We start from the raw sequence: 27622 nt of genomic DNA on the forward strand, positions 1-27622 counted from the left end.
TCAGTGCTTTTGAATGGCTTTCCATTGGGGAAACATTGTTTCACTTAGCGATGTTTCCTATGGGGATTTTCGCTTAAGGACGTTAATCCGTTCCCATTGGAACAGATTAACCGGTTTTCAATGCATTCCTATGGGAAATGGTGTTTCACTTAACGATGTTTCCCATAGCGACGTTTTTTTTGGAATCAATTAACATCGTTAAGTGAGGCACCACTGTATATGTATATATGTATGTATGTGTGTGTGTGTGTGTGTGTGTGTGTGTGTATACAGTATATATAAAGAGAGAGAGAGAGAGAGAGAGAGAGAGAGAGAGAGCAATGTATGAAAGAATTCCATATTAAAAACAAGACATGTAATAGTAACTTATTTGAATTATCATTTTTGCAGGGCAGTGTACTCTTTTAAGGGCGAGCTCTAATTTATTAGAGATCCGCCTTGTCTTTCCTCCAGGGAGCTTAAGGCAGTACACAGTTCCATTCATCCCAGAGACAGGTCAGGCTAAGAGAACATGACTGATCCAGTGCCACCCATCAGATTTGCATGGAACTAGACTCTGACTCTTCTAAGTGTGGGACTCTCACCACTGTACCACACTGTCTCTCAGTGTTCCTTCTATTCTCTCTTCAGGCATTTCACAGGGAGTACATACTGGCAAGATGAAAGTACATTAATGATCCATGCAAAAATGGAGTAATTATACATCCTCTTAAGGGTGGGATCTCTTTAGTGAGACAGTTCAAGTCTAAAGATAGTTGGACAGTTTTGGCAGAGAAAGCTCCAGTGGCTCCTTTAGGAACAGAGAATGCTGTCAATGCCCTGTTGTGAAGCTCCCTCAGAGGAGGCTGGACAGCCATCTCCTTGCACCCCAAGCTGCCTGGTTGAATGAGCAATTGTTCTGCAATTCCTCCGTTCCTCTCCCTCCCTAGTTGCTATGAATGTTGTTGTTTGGGGTCATTAAGGAGTTCTGATGGTAGAGGGGTTGTGACCTTGGCAGAGTCTTGAATAGCTATTGTCCCCTTTCTTTTCCTTCTTGAATGGGAGGCTGATGGCCTGGCTCAGAATGACCCAGAGAGTGAGGGGAGGCGGAGGATTTTCCCACAGGGTTAATGGATGGAGCTGGATGGGACCAGATGCTGACATTCCAGTATGCCCCGTCCTCTGCACAAATGCTTGTCTCCTTCCACTTCTCGTGACGGATTATAATAAATTATAGGATCTGTGCTACTAGAGGTACTGTGCTTTAGCTTGTAACAGGCTTTAGCATTGTGTAATGCCTGATTATTCCTTAAAGTACACCTCCCTGCATAATTTCCCCAGAAAATCGCCTTTTCTCTCTGAAATGCCTTGTTCTGGTGTGTGTGGTCTTTCCTGATGGCAGGATTTTACTTCTGCTCAGGCCTAATGAGTCGTGGGATTTTGCAAGAGATCAGAACCTGTGGAGGGGGAGAATAGCCATGCAAAGCTATTAGCTTTTATTAATTCATTCCCACCTTCATATGTCCTCAAAGTAATTTCCTCAAACATTTTATTGCAGAATGGAACCCAATCCAGTCAGAACGAATAGTGTCTTTCTTTGTGCTGTGGTTGCCACCATGCATTTATTACTAAATCATAAAACATTTCCTGGAAAACTACCATCAGTGGATTAGATGGTCCAGGTTTGTCCTTTCCCTTGATTGTTTGATCACTTGCTAATCTACACTACTCAGTCGTCTATATCAGGCACCTGCTCCCTAGCTGGTTAACTAGGTTCTGCTGCTACTGTATGTACTCTGAAGGAATGAGGGAAGGAAAATGTGATGTTTGAGCAACATTGTTATCAGCATTGTTGTTGCTTTTGATCCTTTCTCTTAAGTAGATCTAGCATTGTATTCATATTAGTTAGGGCAAGATTAAAATATAGCAACCTGAAAAAAATCAGGATACACTGAAATGTTAAGAAGATAACTTGCTTGGGCAAATTTAAAGTCATTTAAGACATTTAGGCATGGGGATTTCAGCCACTTCTTTCCCTATCTTCCAATTCCAGAGTCTGAGGGATAATTCTGTCTCCTTGTTGCTTCAGATGCCAAAAGGCATCCATGTCTTGTTGGAAATTTAGAACTCAATATTTAATGAGCTAGAACCCATGAACTGCAATCCAAATCACTGTACACCTTGCCTTGAGAGGTACACGGAGGAAGCATGTTGGCACATTTAAGATTGTGGAATAATACTCCTCAAGGTGGCTTCTCTGACTGGCTAGACTCTGGTTGTTAGTGCTTATTTCCCTAGGCATGAACGTTACCGCACGCATAATTATGTTAGTACTAAAATATACTTAGGTTTGCAAACAGGCTGCAAACCTCAGGCAGCAAAAAAGACATTTTGCTGCCTTGGGCAGAACAATAAATGCCCCACACAAGTTCATATTTATTTTATTTTATTTATTTTTGGACTTATATACCGCCCCATAGCGCTACAAGCACTCTCCGGGCGGTTTACAATTTTAATTATACAGGCTACGCATTGCCCCCCCCAGCAAGCTGGGTACTCATTTTACTGACCTCGGAAGGATGGAAGGCTGAGTCAACCTTGAGCCTAAAGAGAGCCATCTTGTTTTGGCACATGAAGCAAAAAGTATCCAGTACTGTAGGTGCCTCTGTCTTTCTCTCTGACAGTAAAAAAACAAAACAGGAAAAAGCACATACACAGTAAGAATAAACTATCAACAGTAGCAATGTGTTATCCTTTCAGGGTATCGAAAGCTCATTGCCCAAGGAAATGGCTTTACTTTGCCTAATGTTACAGCCAACCTTGGTTTGCAGCATTAGGGTGTATTCATGCAATAACTTCCTGCTACACTGCATTTTTGTTGGAGAAAGGCAGTCATACATATTGCACTGATGTTGATTTTGTTGCCCTGACTCTTGTGTGATGCACCAAAAATGCTGCATGCATCGATTCCTTAGCAGCGTTATAAAGTTCTAAGGAGTATTACATGGTCTTGTTTGAAATCCTATGGGCAGATACACCCCTTAGCCACTCTTCTGATCCAGAACGTGTTTCCAGTTTGATGCACAGCTAGGACTCCTGCACAAATGGGGCTTAAAGGGAAAAAGGGTGATCTACATTTGTTTGAGGTGTGCTCATGCACACATTTCAGCCTCTTGGTCATGGCTGGGGAAATCTTTGCAAAGAAACACTTGAAAGAACTCTGCCAGATTAAAAGAGATGGCCTCGTTTTTTGCAGTTATACGCTCCAGCTAACCATCTCTCTCAGGTAGTGATGTGCAACTTTAACTGCTGGTTTATTTTCTTTTTTTGCAATGGAGAGTTAATACTTCTTTAAAAACCAAGAAGAAAACAACAGTAGAAATGCTGAACCGGTTAGTTACTATCATTTTGGGATGTTAACTCAGTTTCAGCATTTATCTTTTTTTTTTAAATTAATTTCAGATTAAAAGTATAATCTATGCAATTGCTAAATAGGCTTTTCTAGGACAGAGCCCATGTTAAAGTTATATTCCCTTGTTCATTGTTCTAGGCAAGGCATTAGTAAATATAGGCTGCAAATGGATATAAATAATTCCTTACCTAGTGTTCTCCTCTAAACTAGTTTTTTTGAGGAAACTGCCAACTTTCTGTTCATTAGCTTCTCACCACCTACCTACCCATAAAGCACAAATGACCCTGACACATTTTTTCTGGTGAATCTCACTTCAGTAAATGGCAGTCCTGTTTTCTGAGTACTTCTTTAAGAAGAGGAAATTTCTGATCAAAATATTTATTTGCATGAAGCTGCAGTTATAAACAAAGACAGCTACATTGAACATAAATCCCCAAACCACAATGCTCATATTTTGCATTCTTCACATAATGATAGCAGTGATTTTGTATCCATCTGTCAGTTACATGTGTCTTATGTCAAAGTTAATTATCCTTCTGTCCAGCCCTTTGCATCTTCAGTCTTCTCCACAGTTTTAGTTACTAGGTAGCAAGTTATTCAGACCAGAAATTAGAAATCAGAAGCTAGGATATCTGAATTGCCTCCAGATCAGTAGTGTTGTCAAACTGCATTTCAGTTTTGTCATTTAGCATGCCTGAATAAGTATTTGTGTTTACGTCATATAAGGATATTGCTCTGGAACTGAGGATCAATGTTTAACATAGATTTTTAATAGATACTGAATTAGCATACATGCAATATTTTATTTTTTAAAATCCTGGAAAATAGAAGGGTTGAAATTGTGAAGCAACAGACTCCAGGATTCTTAAGTAGCTAGATTTCACTTCTATTGAAACATTAAAAGATACACAAGCCAGCCAAAGTTCCGCATATTTCTTGAAAGGAAGAAGTTGAAGTTCCATTTCTTTAAAGGAGAGTTAAACAAGATGATGGGCAGTGTTGAGCGGTGGAATGGCGAAGTGATGTCCTACAGTTCTTTTATAAGCCCAGATTACTGGCCCGTGAGGGCTGAGGCTTATGGGAACTAATGTTCACAACATTTGGAAGATACCATGTTGCCTACTCTGAATTACTCAGTAACTTAATTTTAGAGTAAGTGGGGGGGGGAAGGCAGTGAAAACTGAGGGGACCTCCTAGATTTCTGCCCTGTTCATATTTAAAGAAGCAGATTAAAGGGACCTGATTCTTACATTTGAAAGTGTGCACAAGTGAGGAAAACTGAATCTGCATCTTTTTCCACTGTCTCTTGCCTCCTCCCCCCATTCCCTTCTGGATCATCTCAATATTGAGATCAGCCTAGGAGGAAAGTGTCCGTAGTGATGAACGGTGTGAATTTAAGGTGAAGGAAAAGGAAGGATGAGCTATTCTCACCTGGCTAGTCTTGGTTCAAAATTGGGAAAGGAGTACGACAAGGCTGTATATTGTCCCCCAGCTTATTCAACTTATATGCAGAATACATCATGCGGAAGGCTGGACTGGAGGAATCCCAAGCCGGAATTAAGATTGCCGGAAGAAATATCAACAACCTCCGATATGCAGATGACACCACTCTGATGGCAGAAAGTGAGGAGGAATTAAAGAACCTTGTAATGAGGGTAAAAGAGGAGAGTGCAAACGGTCTGAAACTCAACATCAAAAAAACTAAGATCATGGCCACTGGTCCCATCACCTCCTGGGAAATAGAAGGGGAAGATATGGAGGCAGTGACAGATTTTATTTTCCTGGGCTCCATGTTCACTGCAGATGGAGACAACAACCACGAAATTAAAAGACGCCTGCTTCTTGGGAGGAAAGCGATGACAAATCTTGACAGCATCTTAAAAAGCAGAGACATCACCTTGCCAACGAAAGTCCGAATAGTCAAAGCTATGGTTTTTCCTGTTGTGATGTATGGAAGTGAGAGCTGGACCATAAAGAAAGCAGACCGCCAAAGAATTGATGCCTTTGAATTGTGGTGCTGGAGGAGACTCTTGAGAATCCCCTGGACTGCAAGGAGAACAAACCTATCAATTCTAAAGGAAATCAACCCTGAGTGCTCACTGGAAGGGCAGATCCTGAAGCTGAGGCTCCAGTACTTTGGCCATCTAATGACAAGAAAAGACTCCCTGGAAAAGACCCTGATGTTGGGAAAGTGTGATGGCAAGAGGAGAAGGGGACGACCAAGGATGAGATGGCTGGACAGTATCTGCAAAGCAACCAACATGAATTTGACCCAACTCCGGGAGGCAGTGGAAGATAGGAGGGCCTGGCGTGCTCTGGTCCATGGGGTCACGAAGAGTCGGACACGACTAAACGACTAAACGAAAGTCTTTTAAATGTGAGAATCAAAGTCATTTTATCTGTTCCTTTTGAATGTGAGCAGCACAGACATACAGAACAAACACAGCTGCTGCCGTTTAGAGATTCACAGTGGCAGGGAGGAGCCACGACTCATAGGATTGATGCCCCAATCACTTTCTGAGTAGCTGGGATTGTGATGTCCTCTGCTGCTGTTTGGGCTTCCCTGTTTCCTCAGAGCTTAGATGCAGTTGCCACAGGAGGCAGATACAGATTTCCCCAAGCATAATGCAGTATTGGAAGCCATCCCTATTATAATGCAGAGTATTTGCGGGTGGTTTGTTCTTGAATGGGTAGTCACGAACCAGATGTGAAGGTGGTTGGGCTGTGAAATTTGTCACCCCATTGTTCATCAGGGCTTGATTTATCTGATCTGGCTGGCTAGATGGGTGTCCCCTCCCTTCCTGCTCTGTGTGCATCTCTCCTGAACCTCTATGCTCAGTGGAAGAGGACAACTATCCCAGATAAAAGGAATGTACAGTATCGTTCTTTGGTTAAGGGTATATGATAGCTGTGTTCCTTGCTAGAACCTCTAAACAAACTCAAGGCCCATTTGTAGGAGAACATATGGTAGGGCAATCAGGAGCTAGTATTTGCTTCACGAATCACCTGCTTCTCATTTGTTGGTATGGACTGATCCAGCTGGTTGCATGTTTTAGACTCTCCTTATGGTGGAACACTGGCTATAGTGATGATCATGTTGGTACTTGGGCTTCCAAATTTGTAACTGTACCACAAGATATAATTTGACATTTTAGGGGGTTAGAGAACAGGGAGACGTTGGGTTGAAAAGTATGTCTGGGGAGAGTGCAGAGTTGGAGACAGAGTTATAGCCACTTAGAGTGGTCTTTTAGACCAGATGGGTGGGGTATGTATAAATGAATGAATGAATGAATGAATGAATGAATGAATGAATGAATGAATAAATAAATAAATAAATAAATAAATAAATAAATAACAGTTTGAGGTGTGGCTGATAAGAAGAGATTCTAAGTGTAAATATAACTATTCCTTTCCACAAATTTCACAGAACCCATACTTTTCTTTCTTTTTTATTTAATGCTATTTTGAATAATATCAAGGCATAGGCAGTTTGTGACAGGAGGAAGGGGGACACTCTGGTAAATGTTTTGACTTGACCCCCCCACCTCAGTGTACAAGCCATCTTCATATATATGAAAATAGAACTATAAATATATGTAGCTTTGGTTCCCTGTGTCTTCTTAATATCTCAACATTGTCTGCAGAAAATAACTACTGACTAAGATATTTGTCCATTGTACTATACTATACTGGCGTTATCAAGTGGAAGTTGAAGGCCTTTTGGTAGTACCGCCTATGAGGGCAGAGCCACCTGTATGCCTTCCATGGCTCTGTACTGGTCCCATGTTTCTTGAAAAGCTTTCAAACCCTTAGAAACCCAGTGAGTTGAGGTGAAAGAAGCTTTGTTGCAACAAAAAGTTCAATCTTAATAAATGCATTCGATCGATAGCTTGCAGTGACCTTTTGCCCTTCCTGTTGAATAGTTTGATTGGTAGATCATGGCTTCTCTATGACATTGTTTACAACTTAGTTAAGGCTAAAATCGCTTTTGGAGGAATTGTAGTAACTTTCTACTATTGACTCTCCTCACTGACTTGATGCTCTCCACGATATAGGCAGTGTTTGGGCCTGGTGTGTGCTGTCATTCTTGAGAAATTTGAAAAAGGTGGCTTTTGGTGATGAAGCCCTCTGGTAATAATTATCTTACTTGCATGTCAATTCTGTATACAGTGGGGTCTTGACTTGAGAATTTAATCCGTATTGGAAGGCGGTTCTCAAGTCAAAAAGTCTGTAAGTCAAGTCTCCATTGAAAACCGATTAATCCCGTAACAGGCCGTTTTTGTTCCATTTTGGTTTTTTTCTGGTCTGTAAGTCAAATCTGAGTCTGCAAGTCAAACCTAAATTTTGCGGCCAGAGAAGTCTGTAACTCAAAAAGTCTGTAAGTCAAGCCGTCTGTAAGTCAAGGGTCCACTGTAAAAGAGTGAGACTCATCAGTTCAAGAGGTGGATACAGATAAGTGATGTATCGACAGTTATGGGCCATACAGCTGCTTGCTTTGGATAATGAGCAAGGCTTTGATTTTTACCATCAGAGATACCTAGGCAGTGTATGTTAATGAAACTAGTTAAATCCTATATTTTGTACTGAAGAGCTTAGAATGAGATAGTGTTTGTTTGTTTACATACAACCAGTGTTGTGGTAGTGGATGCGCATCAGAGCAAAATAACTTTCTTGCCCTCCACACCCATCCTCCTCAAACCCTCTTCTCCACCCCCGCAAAAAAAAGTATCTAGAGAATTTCTCAGGCCTGCATAGTAGTTTTGGTTTCCATGAAGCATCCTGTTGGATCCTGGCCAGTATTTACATAAGGCTGCCCAGGGGCATTGTTCTCTTGATTGCTCTGAAATCAAAGGCAGGTGAAATTGTAAAATAACCTTTGGCAGCATGAGCAGTTTCAGGTAGTAGAAGCACCTGTGAACAGTCATTTAGAAATTAATATCACAGAGATCTTGAAAACATAGAGAAAAATAATCTAGCACTGATGGGTGAATTAAGAAGGTGCCCGATGAAGAGGGCATTGCACGTGTGGGGTTCTTCTGCTTGTGCCTACATGCCTTGCTCCATTTGAGTGCCAGCAGAGGACTCCTGTGAAAGACTGTGAGATACAAACAGAGGTATGTGAGTGAAAGTGATCTTGTGGTTATCATATACCCAAGCCTTTAAGGCGTTTAAAGGTTAAAGTGAGTGCCTTAGTTTGGACCCCCAAATGGTCTGGGGATCAGTGCAATTGCAGATGGATGCCTAGTCCTTTTTATATGATAGACACCCATGGATCACATAAAGGCTGATGCTGTCTTACAGTAATGTACAGTGTGCATTGTATTATTTAACGTCATAATCTCATTCACCACATGATCTAGCAGGGCTCAGCTTAGTAAAATCATACTGCTAGTTTTGAGTTTATTTTTTTATTACTGTCATTTTGCCTTACTATTTCTTCTTAGTTGACATTTTTTCAAATTATGCAGCAACACAGCCACTAAGGAGGACCTATCGGATTGGTCCCCAGCGTCATTGGTTATCACATGTAACAAATACTTTTAAGTTCAATGCCCACGTTAATAATACAATTGTTGTTTTCTTTATCTCATTTTGGTATGATACCACCCCACAACTGCAGACACCATGTATATCATATATCTCTGACCTGAATGTTGTACTCCAGAAATCAGACAGCATACATTATTTTTTGTTATACCTGCTAAAACAGCTAGCTTTTTGAAAGCCACTGTCTTGAACTGGTAGCCTACAACTTGCAGAATCCCCTAGCCAGAATGGGCAGTGTGATAAATAAATAAAAATCAGAACATGCTGGCTTGGGAAGTTCTGAGCTCTCAGACTATGCCCTGGCATCAGATACAGCTGAAAAGTGGCAGGCAGTAGTGGATCCTGTATTTGCAGTAAATGTTTCTAATTGTGCCCACCAATCCTCGGCCGCATTTTCTTCACCTACAATGGTGTTATGAGGCAAAAATGACGTTAGGAACCCTGAGTTTTCCTTCTAATGTGTAGCTGTGCTCTGAGCCACACAAGGAGAAAAGTGAGGCTGTTGCCAGTGTCTGGGGAGCAGGCCTTATACTTTCCCTAGCAACCACCCGTATCTCCTTTGGAAGGCCCACCCCTCAGTATGAGAGCCATGGATTTAATGCTCGAGAATGTACCTAATCTGATTAGTTTTGAGTCCATTAACTCTACAGGAGTAGATAAAATAGTCCTGAAATCTCAATGGGCAAGTTCTGTGGATGAAATAGGACGGTGTGTCAGAAGCCTCAAGATACTTTCTCTGTGTGGTAGAATGTTGTATATGTCTGTATTTTGGAATGTCATATGCACTTATAACCTCCTGTGAGAATCCATATATTATCTGCTATGGTAATTTACTTTTAGTAAATTAGTATTATATTATTAGTAGTATTTCTGGTCAATAGTTTATTATAACTATCCACATACTTTTTCCCACCATGGAGCATATTTCAGTATGCAGAGGAAGATAAAGCTAGATATTTAAAAGTAAAACATACAAAAGTACTGCAGGCCTATACAGTATTTGCAGCCAAATTGTCCAGGGAATATCATGTGCTTTCTGTAGCTGGCTGTATAAACATAGCAATGCACAACTTTGTGGGAACAAAGGTTAATAGCAGCAGTGGAACAACAACAGTGCAGCAGTTGCAGGTTGTGTAAATATTTGTGACTGGGTGTGATTTCCTTAACAGGAATATTATGAGTGTCTTTTGTCAGTGAATATCTGGTGGGATCATTCCGTTATCTAAACACCACTGGCAGACATTAATGCTATTGTCATAATTAGTCAATAGTAGTGGTATTAAGAAGGTTACCAAACTCAGGCTTTGGATAATTTTGCCCAGGAAGAGTAAGATGTGTTTATTGAGAGGATTGTCTGTGGAACTATGGGGGTGGCTGGGATTTCCTTGTTTTCTACCAGAGTTTTGTCTCTGGAGTATCCAGTTGTTATTTAAGTAGCACCTAGAATTCTGAACTGTAATAAATGACATGATTGGAGTGCCAGAAACACAAAGGCAGGGACTATAAGGCAAATAGTGTGCCCAGAATAAATGTGTGAAGGAGCATATGTGTACTTGATTCTTCTTCCAAGTGGGCCAAAGTGTTTGAAGTTCTTTGGCAAGAATATGGTCGCTAAGAGAGTTTGGAAAGGGCTTGGCAACTGAGGATTGTTCATCTCTTTGGCATGGGCCAGTGATATTAGAAAAAATAAGTATGGGTTAGGATTTAATTATATATTTAAAATATTTTTACCATGTCTTTCTCCATGGACCCTTAAAAGACAGTATTTAAAGCTAACAATGGTTGGTATACAAGTATGAAAAGGATCAAACAAATACCATACTAAAAATAAAAGTAATACCAAAACACATTCAAAGTAGTAAGATTCATCGTCAAGACTAATTTATATATTACTGGAAACCATAAAGATTTATTTCACTGCAATGTACCCTCTAACTTTCAGCTCTGCCTTTCTCTCTTGTGACTTTGCTCCTGAGCGCGTGACTCTGCCCCCATGCACGCACAGTTCTGTTGCCACTAGAACCTAACACAATTGCTGCGTGGAGGAGAAAGACAGCTGCATGGAGGGAGGTGTGTACACCCAGCTTGGAGGGAACCTTGTTTTACTGTGAAAACATGTGGGAGGAAGAGGGGGTTAATTGTTGTTGTTGTTGTTGTTGTTGTTGTTGTTGTTGTTGTTGTTGTTGTTGTTGTTGTTGTTGTTGTTGTTGTTGTTGTTGTTGTTGTTGTTGTTGTTGTTGTTGTTATGTGTCACCACTTACCTGCTACTAATGATGACCCTATGAATAAGCAATCTTCCAAATATCCTGTCCTCAACAGCCCTGCTCTGCTCTTTTAAACTCAAGCTTATGGCTTCCTTTAGGGAGTCAGTCCATCTCATCTTTGATTTTCCTCTTTTCTTGCTGCCTTCAACATCTCCCAACATTTTTGTCTCTTCTAGAGAATTCTGCCTTCTCAAGATGTGCCAAAAGTATGAAAGCCTCAGTTTCAGCATTTTTGCCTCCCTAAATAGTTTAGGCTTGATTTGCTCTGTAACCCAACTGTTCATCTTTCTGACAGTCCAGGGTTTCCACAAAAAACTATCCTCCACAGCAGCATTTGAACAAATCAAATTTTTGCTATCAACTTTTTTAACTCTCCGGCTTTTACACCTATATGTGGTGTTCAAAAATACAAGTGTGTGCATGATCTTTGTCCCTAGTGACACATCTTTACACTTAGTTATCTTTTTAAATTCCTTTATTGCCCGCCTTCTGAGTCTCAAGCCTTCTTCTGATTTCTTGGCTGCAGTCATTGTTTGATAATTTAACTAAGGTATACAAAATCTTTCACTATTTCATTTTTTTCATTTTCAATGCTAAAGTTGTGTAGTTCTTCTGTATTCATGCCTGTTGCTGTAACATTCAACTGCAGTCCTGCTTTGGCACTTCCTTCTACCACTTTCCTAACACAAATTTCAAGTCATTGTTGCTTTCTGTTCATAAGATGGTGTCATCTGTGTATCTTAGATTATTACTGATGTTTCTTCCACCAATTTTCATTCCTCCTTCATCCAAATGTAGTCCAGCTTTCCATGTGATATCTTCTGCATTCAAATTGAACAGAGTAGGGGATAAAATGCACCCTTGTCTGACACCTTTGCCTATAGGAAATCATTCTGTCTCTCCAATACTGTTCTAACAGTTGCTTCTTGTTCACAATCCAAGTTATGCATCAAGACAATCACGTGTTGAGGCACACTAATTCCTTTCAGAGAATGATCCATAGTTTCTTATGATCCACACAATAAAAGGCTTTGCTGTAACTGATAAAGCAGTGTTTCCCAACATTTTGCTAGTTGTAGCCCCCTTCTATAATAGCCAAATAACCTGCAGTCCCCGCTACATTTGCATAAAAACGCATTTTCAGTGGATAAACCATTGTGGAAGACAGGAGGGCCTGGTGTGCTTTGGTTCATGAGGTCATGAAGAATCGGACACGACTTAACAACAACTAAACCATTGTGAGAAAACGAAATTCCTTGGAAAAGACAATAATGATTGGAAAAGAGGAAGACAACTTGAGATGGATTGACTCAATATATAAACCACAGTCTTTATTATACAAGACTGCAGCAGGGCTTTTGACTATAGGAGTGAGGTTTTGGGGGCCCTGAGGGAGCATTAATTAATAGAACCTCCCCAAAGTAGCAGCAATTTGATAGCACATAACAGATATCTACTGCCTGATGGGGAGAGTCCTCTCCCCTCTGCTTTGCTGGGCTTGCAATTTGGGTTCTGCCTGCTCCTACTCTGTCCACAGCTTTCCTAGCTTCCCTAGTCCAGCTGGGAGGGATCAATCAACATCACCTTCAGGCACAATTGGGGAGGGAATCTCCAGGTCCTGGAAGGGAGAGGCAGCACTTAAGAAAGGAGAATCCCTGCATTTCTTTGGAGGAAGAAAAAAAGAAAGAAAGGGGCTCTTTTTGATTGCACACTTCATCCCACCAACCCAGCCCACTCCCGTCATCTCTCGGAACCCAACTCAGTGCCTCTAACCCTTATTGAGAAAGCAAAGCAACTAGTAACCTATTAGCTTCATCATAGGCATGCAGATAGAAACTACTGGTTTGTTTAAGTGTGGTGATCCCCCAGAAAACACTTTATGAACCCCCAGGTTTGGAACCTGTGCTATAAAACATACACTGACTTTCTGAAATTCTTTGGTGCTCTCCAGTAGCCACTGGATATTTGCAACGTGATCTCAAGTGTACGTTCCTTTTTGAAATCCATTTTGAATACCAGATGTTTTTCGCTTCATATAAGTTTTGCCTTTGTTGCAGCACCTTGAATATCACTTTGCTTGCATGAGAAATTAAAGCAATGGTCCTATAGTTACTGCACTCCTTGGCATCTCCTTTCTCAGGGTTTTGAATGTGTATTGAGCATTTCTAGTTACTGGATCATTGTTCTGTTTTCCATATTTGTTGACATATTCTTGTTAAGATGTTGACAGATTCATTCTCTGTGGCATCAAATAGTTGTGTCACTATTCCATCTACTCCTAGTTATTTATTTCTTCTTAATGCTTTCAGTGCAGCTTTTACTTCACTTTGTAAAACTGCAGGTCCTTCATTCTAGGCTTCAAAGGAGTCTGTCATCCTTTTGTCTCTTCTGTATAGGTCTTCAGTATATTGTTTCCACCTTCTCTTTATTTTCTCCAGCTCAGATAGGTGTGCTTCTCTGTTGGCCATTCAACATTCCTAATCTAGGCTTTAATTACCCTTTCATTTCTCAGATTTTCTGAAAGAGATGTCTTGCCTTTTCCCCTTTGTCTTTCTCTATTTCTTTACATAATAATTACACTGAGTAGAATTTTTCCGTGTGCACAGTAAGTACATGTAGCGTCCTTAGCTAATAATGGTCCCTCATGGAAAAACACAAGAATACGTTACAAGTTTATTGACGAAGAGTGCATAAAGCTCCCATCAGACCACCAGATATCCTTCCATTTCAAGATTGCATTGCTCGCATATTCAGTGTTGCCTTTCCATGACAGCAAGGACTGACAATGTGGTTTAAGATCAGATAAAACATGAAAAAGGGAGTGCAGCATGGTTCACAAATGTGTACATCAGTAACTTTTGCACCAATACAGCAAAATAATCCCTGAATCACAGAACTGTATAGAAAGCAGTAATTTCAATTGCATATTGTATTATGCAAATATATAATTTTTCAATATATAATCACCTAGTATCAGAATAATGAGAATGGTAGAAATAACAAGTGTTTGGTAATGTCTTCATGGTTTTCAGTTTAATTACAGAACACATCTGCTCTGGGATGAAACCCAAGTGAGAGATCTTGTACAGTCCAGTCAAAGTTAGAAGGTGACATTTTGCTTCCATACAAACACAGTGATTATGAATTTGAAGCAGGGGCTTCAAAAACTGATGGGGCTTCATCTAATCAGTGGCTGATATCCTATAAACTGCAACTAGAGTAGGCCCATTGAATCAATGGAATATAATGGAGCAGTTGACTCACCAAATCCCCATTGGTTCAGTGGGTCTCTTCTAATTGTGAGTACACTAAGCAATAGGATTTCAGCCATTGACTTAAATGTTGCATATTTAGACAAAGCAGTGGAATGGAACTTGAGCTCATGAGGTAGCAGAGCTTATGTATTTGGATTTTGCTGATATTTGTCTTTAAAACTCAGCCGAGCTTCCCACATGCTCTCTGTCAGTCAAGATCCAGATCCTGTCCACTTCCTAATTGCCAAATGAAGTTATATAGTGCCATCGCCCACCTCTGCAGTAAGCTTGAAAAACTGGTGTTCTGCAGGCACACCTTTTTACAGTTTCTTATGTGATGGGCAGAAAGATGGAGCCTAATGTGTAGGACCTAGTTTGGTAGCCTTTTCAGTTTCTCTTTAATCCTTACTTACTGCTTGCACGTGCTTGTTGGATAGCTCAGTGGTTTAGGTATCTGACTGCTAAGCCAGAGGTTGGTGCAGTAGTTTGATTCCCTACTGTGCCTCTTTGACAGGGGCTGAACTAAATGATCTATAGGGTCTCTTCCAGCTCTGCAGTTCTAAGATGGTCATGGATGTTTAAGATAGATGAGCTCAGCAGTCCTTTCAATACCCCAGTAAGGTAGATTAATAAGGTTATCCCCATATTGTATAGAGTTTCTAGAGGCTGAGAAAAATGAAACTTGCCTAAGATTACCAGATTAGTTTGTGAGTAATGAAGCTTCAGACTGTGTTTTCTTAACTGTTGACTAGCTGAAAGAGCCTACTGGCTCTCTTTCCTCTCTAGACTTCCTGAAGTAACCTTTTCCTTACAGCATCCCTCTCCATGTGTGCTTCTGTGACCCAGAGCTGTAACTGGACATCCTTTTGTTACCTGCTTCTTGTTCCTATCTTTGCAGGCACCATTCGCCCAGTGCGGCGCAGCTATTATGACCCCTCGTCAGCACCAGGGAAGGGCGTGGTGTGGGAGTGGGAGAATGACAATGGCACCTGGACCCCCTATGACATGGAGGTGGGCATCACCATCCAGCATGCCTATGAGAAACAACATCCCTGGATTGATCTCACATCTATTGGCTTCTGCTACATCATAGACTTCAGCACAATGGGACAGATCAATCGTCAGACACAACGCAAGCGTCGTGTTCGCCGTCGCCTTGACATGGTCTATCCGTTGGTCACTGGCACCTTGCCTAAATCCCAGTCATGGCCAACAAGCCCCGGGGTAGCCAGTACGCCCCCTGCACCTGCCTGCACTTGTCCGCAGTGTCTTCTGGTCATGAGCATCAAGGCAGCAGTAGCGACTGGAAGCTACGGAGGACCTGGAGCTGTGGCCAGCCAGCAGCAGCTGCAGCAGCAGCAGCCGCCACTCCCCCCAAGGAAAGCTGTCTCCCTTTCTGGTAGCGCTAAACTCCCCACTCCAGCATCAGTTCACAAACCCCAAGATGGAACAGCCACCATGCGCAGCTCCTTGAAGACCTTGGCTTCTCAAGTGACCCGGAGGCAGGCAGCAAGCACACCAGCACTCGCCAGCACTACTTCCCCTGCCAGCCCTCCCAGTGCCAATGGCAAGGTGACACGTGCCAGCCTTAATACACTGAATCGTACCAACCTGCAGCGCCTGGCTATTGCACAGTCCCGTGTGCTAATTGCTTCAGGGTAAGTAACTGCCCATGGCTATTGTCTAGGCCTAGCACCCCGGTTTTCCACAGCAGACTCCTTTCATTGGCTGTCCCCTCACTTTTGTGTGGGATCCACAGTTTTTCAGGAATGTGGATCCTCTTTTGTTTAATCCTTGTGGGTAAGAATGAAACAATTGTAAAGATTCCCTGCCATCCAGTGAAATTATGAGAGTTTTTGCAAATTTTTCACATTTTAGAATTTTTTAAAATGGAGAATCTGCAGAAACCCATTTGTGTCCACATCCTTGCAATTTGCATCAAATATATGGTTTTATGCAAAATAACATTTTCCAGCAAAATATGCATTTTTGCACCAAAAAGTTTTGTTTTGTTTTTTGTTATTGCCGATTTCTTCTTTGAATAGGAGTGAAAAATCTTGTAGCAGTTGATAGGTTTCTTTTCCTTTTTCTTTTTTTATGGAGTTTCTGTGTCAAGAAACCCTTTGTGTTGAAGATTAGAACTTTTGCTAGTTTTAGTTGCATCCTTACTTCTTAAGATCAGCATTTTTACCATGGAACATTGGCTTATTAGTTAAAAGAATGATCTGGGGAAATTCTTTTTCAAGATCTCCTTCTAAGTAGTTTGGCCCTTGGAGGTTGGCATCCAACACCAGTCTCTTACTGGGTTACTGTAAAATCAATAATACTTGAAGCCAGTGTTGGATTATTATCTCTGAATTCAGTGTAGAGGAATGAATCAAACTACTGTAACCTTATCTCATGTTAGAACTGCCTGCCATATTGCTGGAAAGCCAAGTTTCCGTTTTTGTGCAGTTAGGGCAAAAGTTTTCAGTTGATGAACCAGTAATTAGTACCTCAAAATGTAGTGCTAAAAAAACAAGCTGGGAATGTAAAAATATTGCTTTAGGGATGAGGAGAAAGAAAAGGACTTCTAAAATAGGATAGTTGGTCATATCTGTGGAACACAAATCCCTAGGAAATGAAGGATCCTACTGAGAATCTCAAAAAGTGCATTTGGAACCTGGCAATGGAATAGAGCTGTGTTGGTGCTGCATGCTGTTGACACTTGCCAGTGTGATACAAAAAATTCCTGATGAAGAGCTAAGACTGCCTGTGGCTGACACGTCCATGCTACCCTCCTCAGGCCCCCTCTATCCTTGTAGCAAATGCCACAGACCTCTCTAACCATAAAATGGGGAGGCCTGAAAACTGCTTTTGAATTTTAATGAGGAAGAGAAACATTCTCTTTCTCTCCTCTTCAGATCTGGGGAGGATTCCTATCAAAAGGCCTATAGAAAGCTATTCAGGCTGTTGCCTAATCTAGAAGGCACCCCATCCTCAATCTCCCCGACTCTGACCAAAACACTCTTTCTTGGCTGTCTAATTAGCGTGTTTCTTCCCTTTTGTCTGACTTTGCCATCGGCCTTCTGTCGCCTGGTTGCAGCCCCCTCCCTGCCCGTGACCCTTCCAAAAAGACTTTCCCATGGATGAGAGTAAGGGAGGAAGGGGCCAAGGCGATGTTTCTCAGAACAAAAGGCCCTGTGAATAACTTTGGAGACACAACCACAGTTTCTAAAGAGCTGGAGAAAGAAGCAGTGAGAAGAGGACTGTCGAATGGGGAGGGTGGGGAAATGCTGCTGTCTTTAGATTAGAGAATTCTCTGTCTCCAGCTAGGCCTTGGTCTGTCACTATGGCAACCATTGTCCAGCTAAAAAGGTCCCCTGCTCTGTCTATAATCTAGCCCGCAGCTCTCTCATACATACTTGCATCTATCCTTAGTCCAGATGCTTCCATAATGGCGGCACTTCCCTTTTTTTGTCTGAGAGGCAAAATTACGATGGTCATATTTAAATGATATTAACTTGTGGTCTGAAATTCAGGTCTTTCTAATATTTGAAGCCATGGTTTGGCTGGAAGACTGTCACGAAAGACAAGAGACAGGCAGAGTTCTTCAAACTGGGTTGCCTTTTGGTGGCCTTGAGTTGCTGATAAAGCTTGACATAAAATATTGCAGTCCTCCTTGAACTTAACTGAGGTGTCATTGGGACAATGCCTGCACTGTCGTTTTGAGTGAGGAGTGTACAAAGCTGTCACATGGGCACATGCTAAGAGAGTTGTGGGCATACACTTTTAACCACAAGGTAACATCTTTGTCCAATCAAATTTTTATTTCCTTCAGTCATAAGCTTCAGAATCCTCTGTTCTGTTCCTTCTCTACAAATAAAACCCTAATCAGACCATTCTTTTAAATTTACCAGTTCCTTTTAAATTTTCTCAGGTGTCCTCATGCATATCTAAATTTGATTACGATCCGCTTCTCACATTTTGCAGGGGTACTGCAAGGTTGAGAGCAGAGAAAGATGTAATGTAGCGATCTTTTAGGGAAGCAGATTAAATGCCATCTTTGTCTTTCTAACTCTATTAACAAGGTAGTGGCTGTGCAAGAATATCATGGTGGAGAAATTAGCATTGTACAGCTTCTCTCCATGACAGTTATGGATGCTTACTACTTCATGTGTATTCTTGCACTTAAGGAATATAAAATGTGATAGCTCAGTGTGTTAGGTATCAGGCTACAGAGCCAGAGTTTGAGTTTCAGCTCCCCACTGTGTCTCTGTGGAGAAGAGCTAGCCTCTGTAGCCTTGGGCAACCTGCACGCCCCAGAGTGCCCTCAAAAGAAGGGAGTGGCAAATAATTTCTGAGTACGTTATACGTATCTGGAAAATCCTGGAAAGAATCACCATAAGTCCAAATGACAGAATGGCACAAAACTTGCTGTCCCCATCATTGCCGTGTAGTATCTGTGGAAGATGTAACACACAATATTCTTAGCTTTCGCAGCGCCTCTGGCTCCATTCTTCAGGATTTTGATATGCCCTTTGACATTTAGGAATAATCTCCTTCCAAAGTTGTTTAATTCTTAAGGCTTCCTCTATTTTGCAGTGGCACAAAATGAGGGGACAGCACATAACTATTATTTTTTTATTATTTTAAAGGATTAGTCCTGCTGATCAAGCTGTTGCTGATTGGTATAGAGCTATAGGTAGGCACCTAAAGGAGATGCTTCAGTTAAAACTGAAGAATAACATATCTTGGGACAGAAAATAAGCATTAAATTGAAGTGCTGCAAGAAGTAGTGCTTTCTGGAAAAAAGAAAGGAATTTTTGCACTGTGAGGATTGTTCCGCATTGTTGCCTTGCTCATATATTTCCCAGTCTGATAGAGTTGATCCTGTCTGTGATTTGAAGAAGCAGAAGATCATTATGGCTGGAAGAACCACAGACTGAATGAGTTACCTTTTTGAACTACAACTCCCAGATCCAGGGGTGGATTTTGGAAGCTGGTAGTCCAGAAATGAAGCATTTCAGAACTCAGACAATCTCCAGTGCATACCTGACCCCTTCCCAGTCTCTTCATACAGAGAGATATATGCATACTCCCATTTAAGGAGCTGTTTGCCTGTCACACTCACAGATTTGTTCTTTCACCAAACCAGTCCTTCCTGTCTCTGGCACACACTCTTCTTTCAGATACATCTGTGCCACCTCTCCCAGACTGGGTCTTCTTGCTCAGTTGAGGAGTGTCTTTGAGCCTCAGGCTACCAGCAAATGAAGGCAGGGAGGTAACCAGCCAGGCTTGTTGGGCAGGTGCATGGTGCTATCACTTTTGGGGTCCTAACAGAAACTACTCTGAGGATCAAAGGAACAAAGGAACTTGCTTTTCCCATGTAGTATCTGCGGAAAATGTTATGTGCCATTTGCTTAGCTTTCACAGTGCTTCCAGCTCCATTCTTCAGGATTCTATGTCCTTTGAAGTTTAGAAATATTCTCCTTCCATGATTTGTTTAATTCTCTGGCACAAAATTGCTCCATAGCTGCTTCTGACAGCCCCATGTTTTTCCTCACAGGGTTCCCACAGTTCCTGTTAAAAATCTCAATGGCTCCAGCCCAGTCAACCCAGCATTGGCAGGTAGGGAAGAAGAATCACTGCAAGGCTGGAAGAAGCAGTCTGTACTCTGAGCAGCATATGCATGCGTGCTTAACTATGAGAAAGGTAGGGCAGGAGTACAGTGCCCAGTGGACCACAAGTCACTGTTGGGCCCCAAACAGTTGTGACTGTTATATGGCCTAAATAAGGGAACGCCTAGGAACTGGAAGGCATTTTAGAGGTATTTATCAGACCACTGTGATAGGGACATGGAAATACTTCCTGCCTTTTGGTTTATTCATGAAGTTGTGATGATATTCTAAGAGGGTGAAAAAGACATCAGTTGTAGTCCAGCATATGGAAAGAAAAAGCAAAGCGTGCTGCTTATATACCGCCCCATAGTGCTTCAAGCACTCTTTGGGCGGTTTACAAGTTAATTATGCAGGCTACACATTTGTGCTGTCATTCTAGTATACCTGTATCTACATACAGCCTTGGGTCCCTTGTTGGGAGAAATGCGGCATACAAATAAAACTAATAATAATGATATACATTTGAAGTATTGCATAGCTTACTTTGTTGTTTGTATTTCATGGTAACAATTGATACATATTCAGCATATGTTTTTTAAAACTTGAAATTCAATTTGGAAAAAATAGCAATTGTCAGCCCTCTCAATTGGGTGCTTTTCAGATGTTATAGAGTGCAATGTTCATCATCCTCAGGCACCCTGAATGTTATGACTCCCCATGCCTAGAGGGCATTAGTGTAAGGAAAGCAAGCCTAGATCTTTGAAATTTATCAGCTTTTCGTTTTGGTCCGGTTTTTACTGTGTGATATATTATAAGAGGTGGAAGTTGCAAAGAGGAAAATTGCCCTTTGACCCAGATTGTAGAGTACCACTAACCAAAAGTTTAGGATGTCCTGCAGAGAAAACTGGAGAGTGGGATGGGTGATTTTCTCATTTCTAATTTTTCTGGAATGTGGGGATGTTTGAATGGAGTATCTGGGGATTTGGGGAAGCATGTGGGATGAAGGGGGGATAAGGACAAATCAGTATCTCAAATGACCCCTTTCTTCCCTCTCCCACACAGGAATCACAGGGATCCTCATGAGTGCTGCAGGGCTGCCTGTTTGCCTCACTCGACCCCCAAAGCTGATTCTGCATCCCCCTCCGGTCAGTAAGAGTGAAATCAAACCCATACCTGGAATTTCCAGTTCTTGCCGCAAGACTACCAAAAAGCAGACAAAGAAAGGTAAGAATGGAGAATTCCCCCCCCCCACACACACGCATCTTTTCAGCTCTCATAGAATTGTACACCTTGAAGGCACCAAAAGGCCATGGCGAGCCCATTGTAGTGTTGAAGAAGTACCCACCCTTCTCATATAAGGGTGCGTTGCAGAAAATAACAATTCCAACATCATGAAAACCATGCAAAGTGCAGGGAAAAAAGTCAAACCATGGTTTGAGATGTACAGGAACGTCACAGTTCAGTTTGTTACATAAAATCTTGTGATCATATCACACCCCTCCTTCATTTCATTCACATTCAGCCAAAGTCCCTCTGTGCAATCCCAAGCTGCCCGTGCCTTCTGGTACAAGGGTGTCAGTCATGTGTTTTGCTCTGTTAGCATTAACTGGCTCCTCCTAGAACTTGTCTGCTCAGAAATCCTGCAATAACTCTCTGCTTTGCACAGTTTACTCTTGTTTTCCCAAGTACTAGACTAGAGACTATTTCCTCAGTCCCATCTCAGTTTCTCTTAAGATTGCCTATGATGTATGAGTTCAGTGAAGTTACTGTTCGGAGTCAAAATTCCCTAGGAGTTCTCATCTAAAATAAGAACATATTTTTAAATTTCTGCTATTGGTGTTGCTCAAAAGCTGTTCTCAGAGGACTTCATTTTGTTCCCCTGCACTGCTCCCTCCTGTTCCCCCATCTATGTCCCGCTTCAGTGTACAGCTGAATCTGTTGATAGCCAGAGACGATGGCAGATATCCAACCAGTGTTTTTCCAAAAAAGCTTCTCCTGGATGATTCCCATCTGTTGCATTACCTAACAGGTCTCCTGCTGTTGACTTATACATGTCCTCCACCCTGTTGTAATTTCCCAACCCAGCTGTGGCAAGCATACTGTGCTCTATGTCTGATATGTTTTTTTCCTCCACCTTTTATAATTGTCCCTTCTCCAGAGTTGTTCACATCTGCTTGACAAATAAGAATCCATATTTCGGTGTGACCTGCAGAGGAAAGGGAGGAATATGCCAAACACCTAACCAGTTGTTCTGGTGTCTCTTGTGTGTCTGTAAACAAGCTGGAATAATACTGTTAACAAAGAAGGCATCTTATTCAGTCTTTTGCCTCTCACCTTATAATAAGGCTGATGAGTCTGATATCCAGGCTCAGCCATAGAACCATGTAAACGAAGAATATGTTTATAGGCGCACAGCCAGTACTGATTATATTTCCTAGAGCGTCCCATACATTAGAAATTAGAGGTGGGAGAGGGAACCTGGTGTTCTGATGTTTTGAATTTCACCTCTTATAAATCCCAGCCAATATCGATGAGGGAGAGAGAAAATGTGGAATGAGGGAGTGTCCATATTTGGGCATCACAATAGATGTGGAAGTTTATATTCACTGGGCCAGGTCAAACAGAGGTATTATGATAGATAAACATTTCCTGAACAGCTTAACAGAGAAGCTTCTCCTTATAAGTTGCTTTTGGTGGTTATGTTATATTATACATTCCTGCTTTTGCTTAGCTTGTACTTTGGATAATTCTGCTTACATCTTTAACAGTGCAACTGTTTTTGTTTAATGTATTCCTGAAGGCTATTTTTGTTTACTTGGGGAGAAACATTTTATACTTATTCTTTGTGTGTGGGCGTGATCTTCCTGTTTTTGAAAATAATAAAGTTTTATAGTTTTATTGCTGAGATTCACTCTGTGTTCTATTGTACAATCCCCAGTCAGCGAACATAACCTGTACCGAAAGGTTTGCAAAGTGACTAAACTAGGCATAGTTCTAAGAGAAAACTGGCTACCAAAGATAGTTGTAAGGTACAAAGGGTGTTAGTGAAAGCCATTCCTCCATAACTTAGGTATGCAGGGCCCGTGGTGTGTTGTTGCACTTTCTTTTTAAGCACATCTCTGGTTGTATGTTGTGGGGAAGATGGAGAGCTGTTTGATCTTGACAGCAGTGTTCTAGACAGTTAGAAATCCTTTGAAAGAGAGTGAGATGGAGTTAGTAGAGCACATAAGAAAACATTACCATACGAGTTTAAATATAGTGAGCCAACCCTGTGCAACTAATTATTTGGGAATTCTGTTTGGGCAATATGGGAATGCTGCCATGGTGCCAGTAGATGCTGAGCAGGTACAGAAGTCTTCTGAGCATTTTATGTGATGATCTTATATGCCAGCCAGTGTCTGGCCACTTTATGCCCATAGAAGGCATAATTCCTGTTATTAAGGAAGCAGGTTGGTGTGGGATAAAGGTACATTGTTTTCTTTTCAATCTCTGCAAGAATATTGTGTAACTAATTCTCCCTTCGTTAGTTTTTCTTTCTTGTGGAGACTCACTTTCTCTTAGTGCTGGGCCAAAATTCTTCCATAGCCTATCATTGCCCATCTATTCAGAAGACAATTCTTCAGTTGTGGTCCTTGTTCTGGTCAAATCTTCACTTGTTGGTCTCAAATGCCTGAGATAACATGGGTGGAAGCAGCAAAAGGCAGGATGTCCTTCTATCACAGGGACAAATCAGTTGGAGTAGACATGGACATAATTGAGGAATAGTGCTTAGCTCAGATTTAGACTACAGCTACAAATGGTATGGAGACTTTTCTAGAAATATCTTAACATCCCTGTGAGGGACCAAGAGACAGGTACACTCACACCATGGGTTATTTTTGCACACTTCATGCTTGAGCATGGAGATGAAGTTGAGAGTGAATTGGAATGAAGAGTTTGAACTGGAGAGTTGTCCTTCCGTAGTTGCTCTATTTCTTAATTTTACGAAGATCTACGAATGTAATTGCTGGTCTTGTTTGACTCAGTTAATTACTCTGTGACTTCTGTTGTGCTGGTAATCATTAGCTGATCTTTGGGCAGAGTGCCTGGCAGATTATCTTTCACAGAGTTACCAGTGAGAGTTACTTGTTATGCTTTCATTTTCTGTTTATTTGACACTTGCATCTCTAGGGTGTGGAGGCTTCTGGAGACAGAATAGTTCATCAGTTAGGATGTCATACCAAGTCACGGTTAAAACAAACTTCTTTGCATACTCATTTCAAACATAAGTCTGTCTTGGCAACTGACCATAGGCCTTGGTTTGATATTTTGGATGTCACACCAAACTATGGTTAAGGTTTTCTGGACAACATAGCCTAAATCCATTCCCATCTGTCTTCAAGCCTGGCCATGCTTTGCTTACCCTAGGGGACAATGTATGCTGGAACAGAACAAATTGGGGGGGGGCTGTCGGTTCTGATGGCTTGCTCAAAAACTTTCTGTACCATCTACTGTGATATCCTTCTGAGTTGTTTGTCTTGAATGTGACTTTCTTAACTCCTCTTTGGCATATCCGTCTAATTCCCTTATATATCCTTTTGATCCTTTAAAAAGCTGCAAGAGGTTTGCCTCCCTCTGATATACTTCTGTGCCTTTTACCTGATCATTAGCCCTCAGAAATTATACCTCCAACATGATAACACTCTCTTTTCCTTCCCCTTGTCCAGGTAAAAGTCCTGAAGAAGTATTGAAAAAGTACCTACAGAAAGTGCACCATCCTCCTGATGAGGTAAGTCTGTTTCTTTATTTAGTAATTGTTCAGTCATTTTCTACTGTTCACCTTCTCTAAAGTAATACCTCAATCTATGTGTGTATAATCAGGGAACTGTAGTACAGCAGCTGAGATGCTAGGCTTGGATATGAGACTTTGATTGACAAAAACTTCAGACTTCTTGCTGCTAATTTGTGTTTTCCTCAGTGCACAGTTTTTGCGCATTTGCTTTGTTTTATATTGTACATTGTGTATCAACTCAGAACATTAGTCTTGCTATTACTGCAGAACATTTATTTAGCATTGATGTGCTGGGCTTTGAACAGGATAGAAAAGTGGGTCAGTCTTTGCCCAGCAGGTTTATAATCTATATTCTGCAAATGAGTTCAGGGTGAAGCAAGGGGCTGGGGGTTCAGAAATAATTAGTAAGGATAGAGCAGGGGAGTTTTGGCGAAGGTGCTAGTAACATTAAAGTGGCTTGATAGAGGCTGTGCTAACAAGGAAGAGAGATAGAGAAGTCACTGTGGCTCAGAACGAGTAATCTTGGGCTATACCGCCAAAAGCCTTACCTGCTTGAAGGCAGATTTCTGTGTCCTTTTGAGCTCTGTTTTATATGGGCAAAGACTATTCTGGATATTAACATCCATTGAGAAAGATGAAATGGAGCAGGCACAGGTTCTCTTAAGTATTGTTGAATTGTATGTCCCAATCAGCCCTGGCCAGCATTGGCAGTGATGAGAGGTAATGTGAGTTGTGGTCCAGTAAAAGCTAGAGGGCCACAGGTTTGCTCACTCTTGGCACAGACATGAAGATAAATGAGTTTTGCCCAGTTATGTTTCGTTGCTTCCACAGAGGATATTGGAAGTGGGAAGAGTTCCAGCTCAGGCATCTTTCAGACTGATTTTTCTCTCTGTGAGTGTGTGTGTGCCCGCGTGCGTGGTCATACATATATTGTACTTTGTTTAATACTGTATCCTGACTTTTTTTGATCTTTTAGGACTGCACCATCTGCATGGAACGCCTTTCTGCCCCATCAGGCTACAAGGGACCTCAGCCAGCCGTCAAGCCAGATTTGGTGGGCAAGCTCTCCAAGTGTGGCCACATGTACCACCTTCACTGCCTTGTGGCCATGTACAATAATGGGAACAAGGTATGTTTTTGGGGATGGTTGTTTAATTCTCAAAGTGGAGATGGCAGGATACACCATCCATTAGGTGGATGCTAATGCCCATGAACACTGATGCTGAAGAGCAAACAAATACTGTTGGTATTCTGCAGTGCTGACTGATGAAGATGTCAGTGATGTAGAACTTTGGAAATATAGCAGTCTTCTGATTAAAGAATTAATCACTTACTGGGTACACCCTGGTGGCAACACAGACTTGGGGCCTCTGCAAATCTGTTTCAACATATTGAATATATGATGCCTTTCTCTCCCTGTAGAAAAAGCTGGGTGACCCAGACCTCCCTAGGGCAGAATCAAACAAAGTAATTGCAATATCAGGCTTCCCCCATTAAGATATGTAGGACTAAAAATCTCATCTCAGTTCTAACTAGAAAAGAGCATTGTGCATGCTAGGTGTAGTTGATGAGAGCTATAGTGCAACAGACGTGGGTGGGCGCTGTGGGCTAAACCGCAGAAGCCTGTGCTGCAAGGTTAGAAGACCAGCAGTCGTAAGATCGAATCCATGCGATGGAGTGAGCGCCCGTCGCTTGTCCCAGCTCCCGCCAACCTAGCAGTTCAAAAGCATGCAAATGCAAGCAGATAAATAGGGACCACCTCGGTGGGAAGGTAACAGTGTTCCGTGTCTAAGTCGCACTAGCCATGTGACCACGGAAGATTGTCTTTGGACAAAACGCTGGCTCTGTGGCTTGGAAACGGGGATGAGCACCGCCCCCTAGAGTCGAACATGACTGGACAAATATTGTCAAGGGGAACCTTTACCTTTACCTTTATAGTGCAACAGATGTGGAGCATGCCAGGTACAACACTGGTCTTTCCTCCTACTGAAATTTGTGAAGAAGGCCCTGTTCCACTTTCCACTCTTGTCAGAACTGTGGTTTGTGGATACATAGGACAGGGCAACATTTTTGGTTGTGAGGCACAGAGTCCATAACTCCTTCTCTGGGAGACCATCTAGTCTCCTCTTTGTCAACCTTAGGGAAGCTGATAAAGATCATTGTGCTCTGCTGGCCTTCATTATTCGGTGAATTTCAGGAGTGTGTGTCTGTGTGTTTAAACATAGTCCTGTATCTCACCATCCGTTGTATTTTGTTCTGCTAATTTTTAATTGCAATTCTGTTTTAAAAATTGCATTTATACGTATAGGTTTTTTTTTAGTAAGGAGCAGCTTGAGAATGTATAATACTCATACACTCTCATACAATGGCTGAAATCCAGAAGTAAGTTGCAGCTAAAATAGGTCCATTGAATCAATGGAATATACCATACATAGGTGCTGATTCACTATAGTCTCGCCGATTCAGTGGGCCAATTCTAGTTTTGACTTACTGTCAGATTTTAACCATTGTATATTTTTTCCTGTCATTGCCACACCTACAATATGTAATATACAGTATTCTTGCTACACTCCCACACTCAATACAGTAATAAGATTCATTCATTAGTAAGTGAGAGCTAGGTTCTGGGAATTTACACACCTTTGATGAAATGTTATAAGTATACTAATTATTTCAATCTTTTTTTTTTAAATCAAAATTAAGTTTACTGGGTGGGGTTGCCGGACGAACCAAATGTTTTGCACTGCAGTTCCCACAGTTCCTTAATATGGACCATGGTGATTGAGGCTTCTGGG

At 41.5% G+C, this 27622-nt stretch overlaps 1 protein-coding gene across 2 annotated transcripts in view; it reads left to right on the forward strand.

Annotated features, from left to right (window-relative positions):
- Positions 1–27622, forward strand: part of DTX4 (deltex E3 ubiquitin ligase 4) — a 52572-nt gene that overhangs the window by 14926 nt on the left and 10024 nt on the right. For both annotated transcript variants that reach the window (XM_078383544.1, XM_020792289.3), the window contains 5 exons: positions 15355–16114; positions 20005–20066; positions 21119–21280; positions 24763–24824; positions 25804–25956. In XM_078383544.1, the coding sequence (XP_078239670.1) occupies positions 15355–16114; positions 20005–20066; positions 21119–21280; positions 24763–24824; positions 25804–25956 (1199 nt within the window). The remainder of the gene's footprint in view (positions 1–15354; positions 16115–20004; positions 20067–21118; positions 21281–24762; positions 24825–25803; positions 25957–27622) is intronic.

The sequence above is a fragment of the Pogona vitticeps genome, chromosome 1, assembly GCF_051106095.1.
Source record: "Pogona vitticeps strain Pit_001003342236 chromosome 1, PviZW2.1, whole genome shotgun sequence".
NCBI lineage: Eukaryota > Metazoa > Chordata > Lepidosauria > Squamata > Agamidae > Pogona > Pogona vitticeps.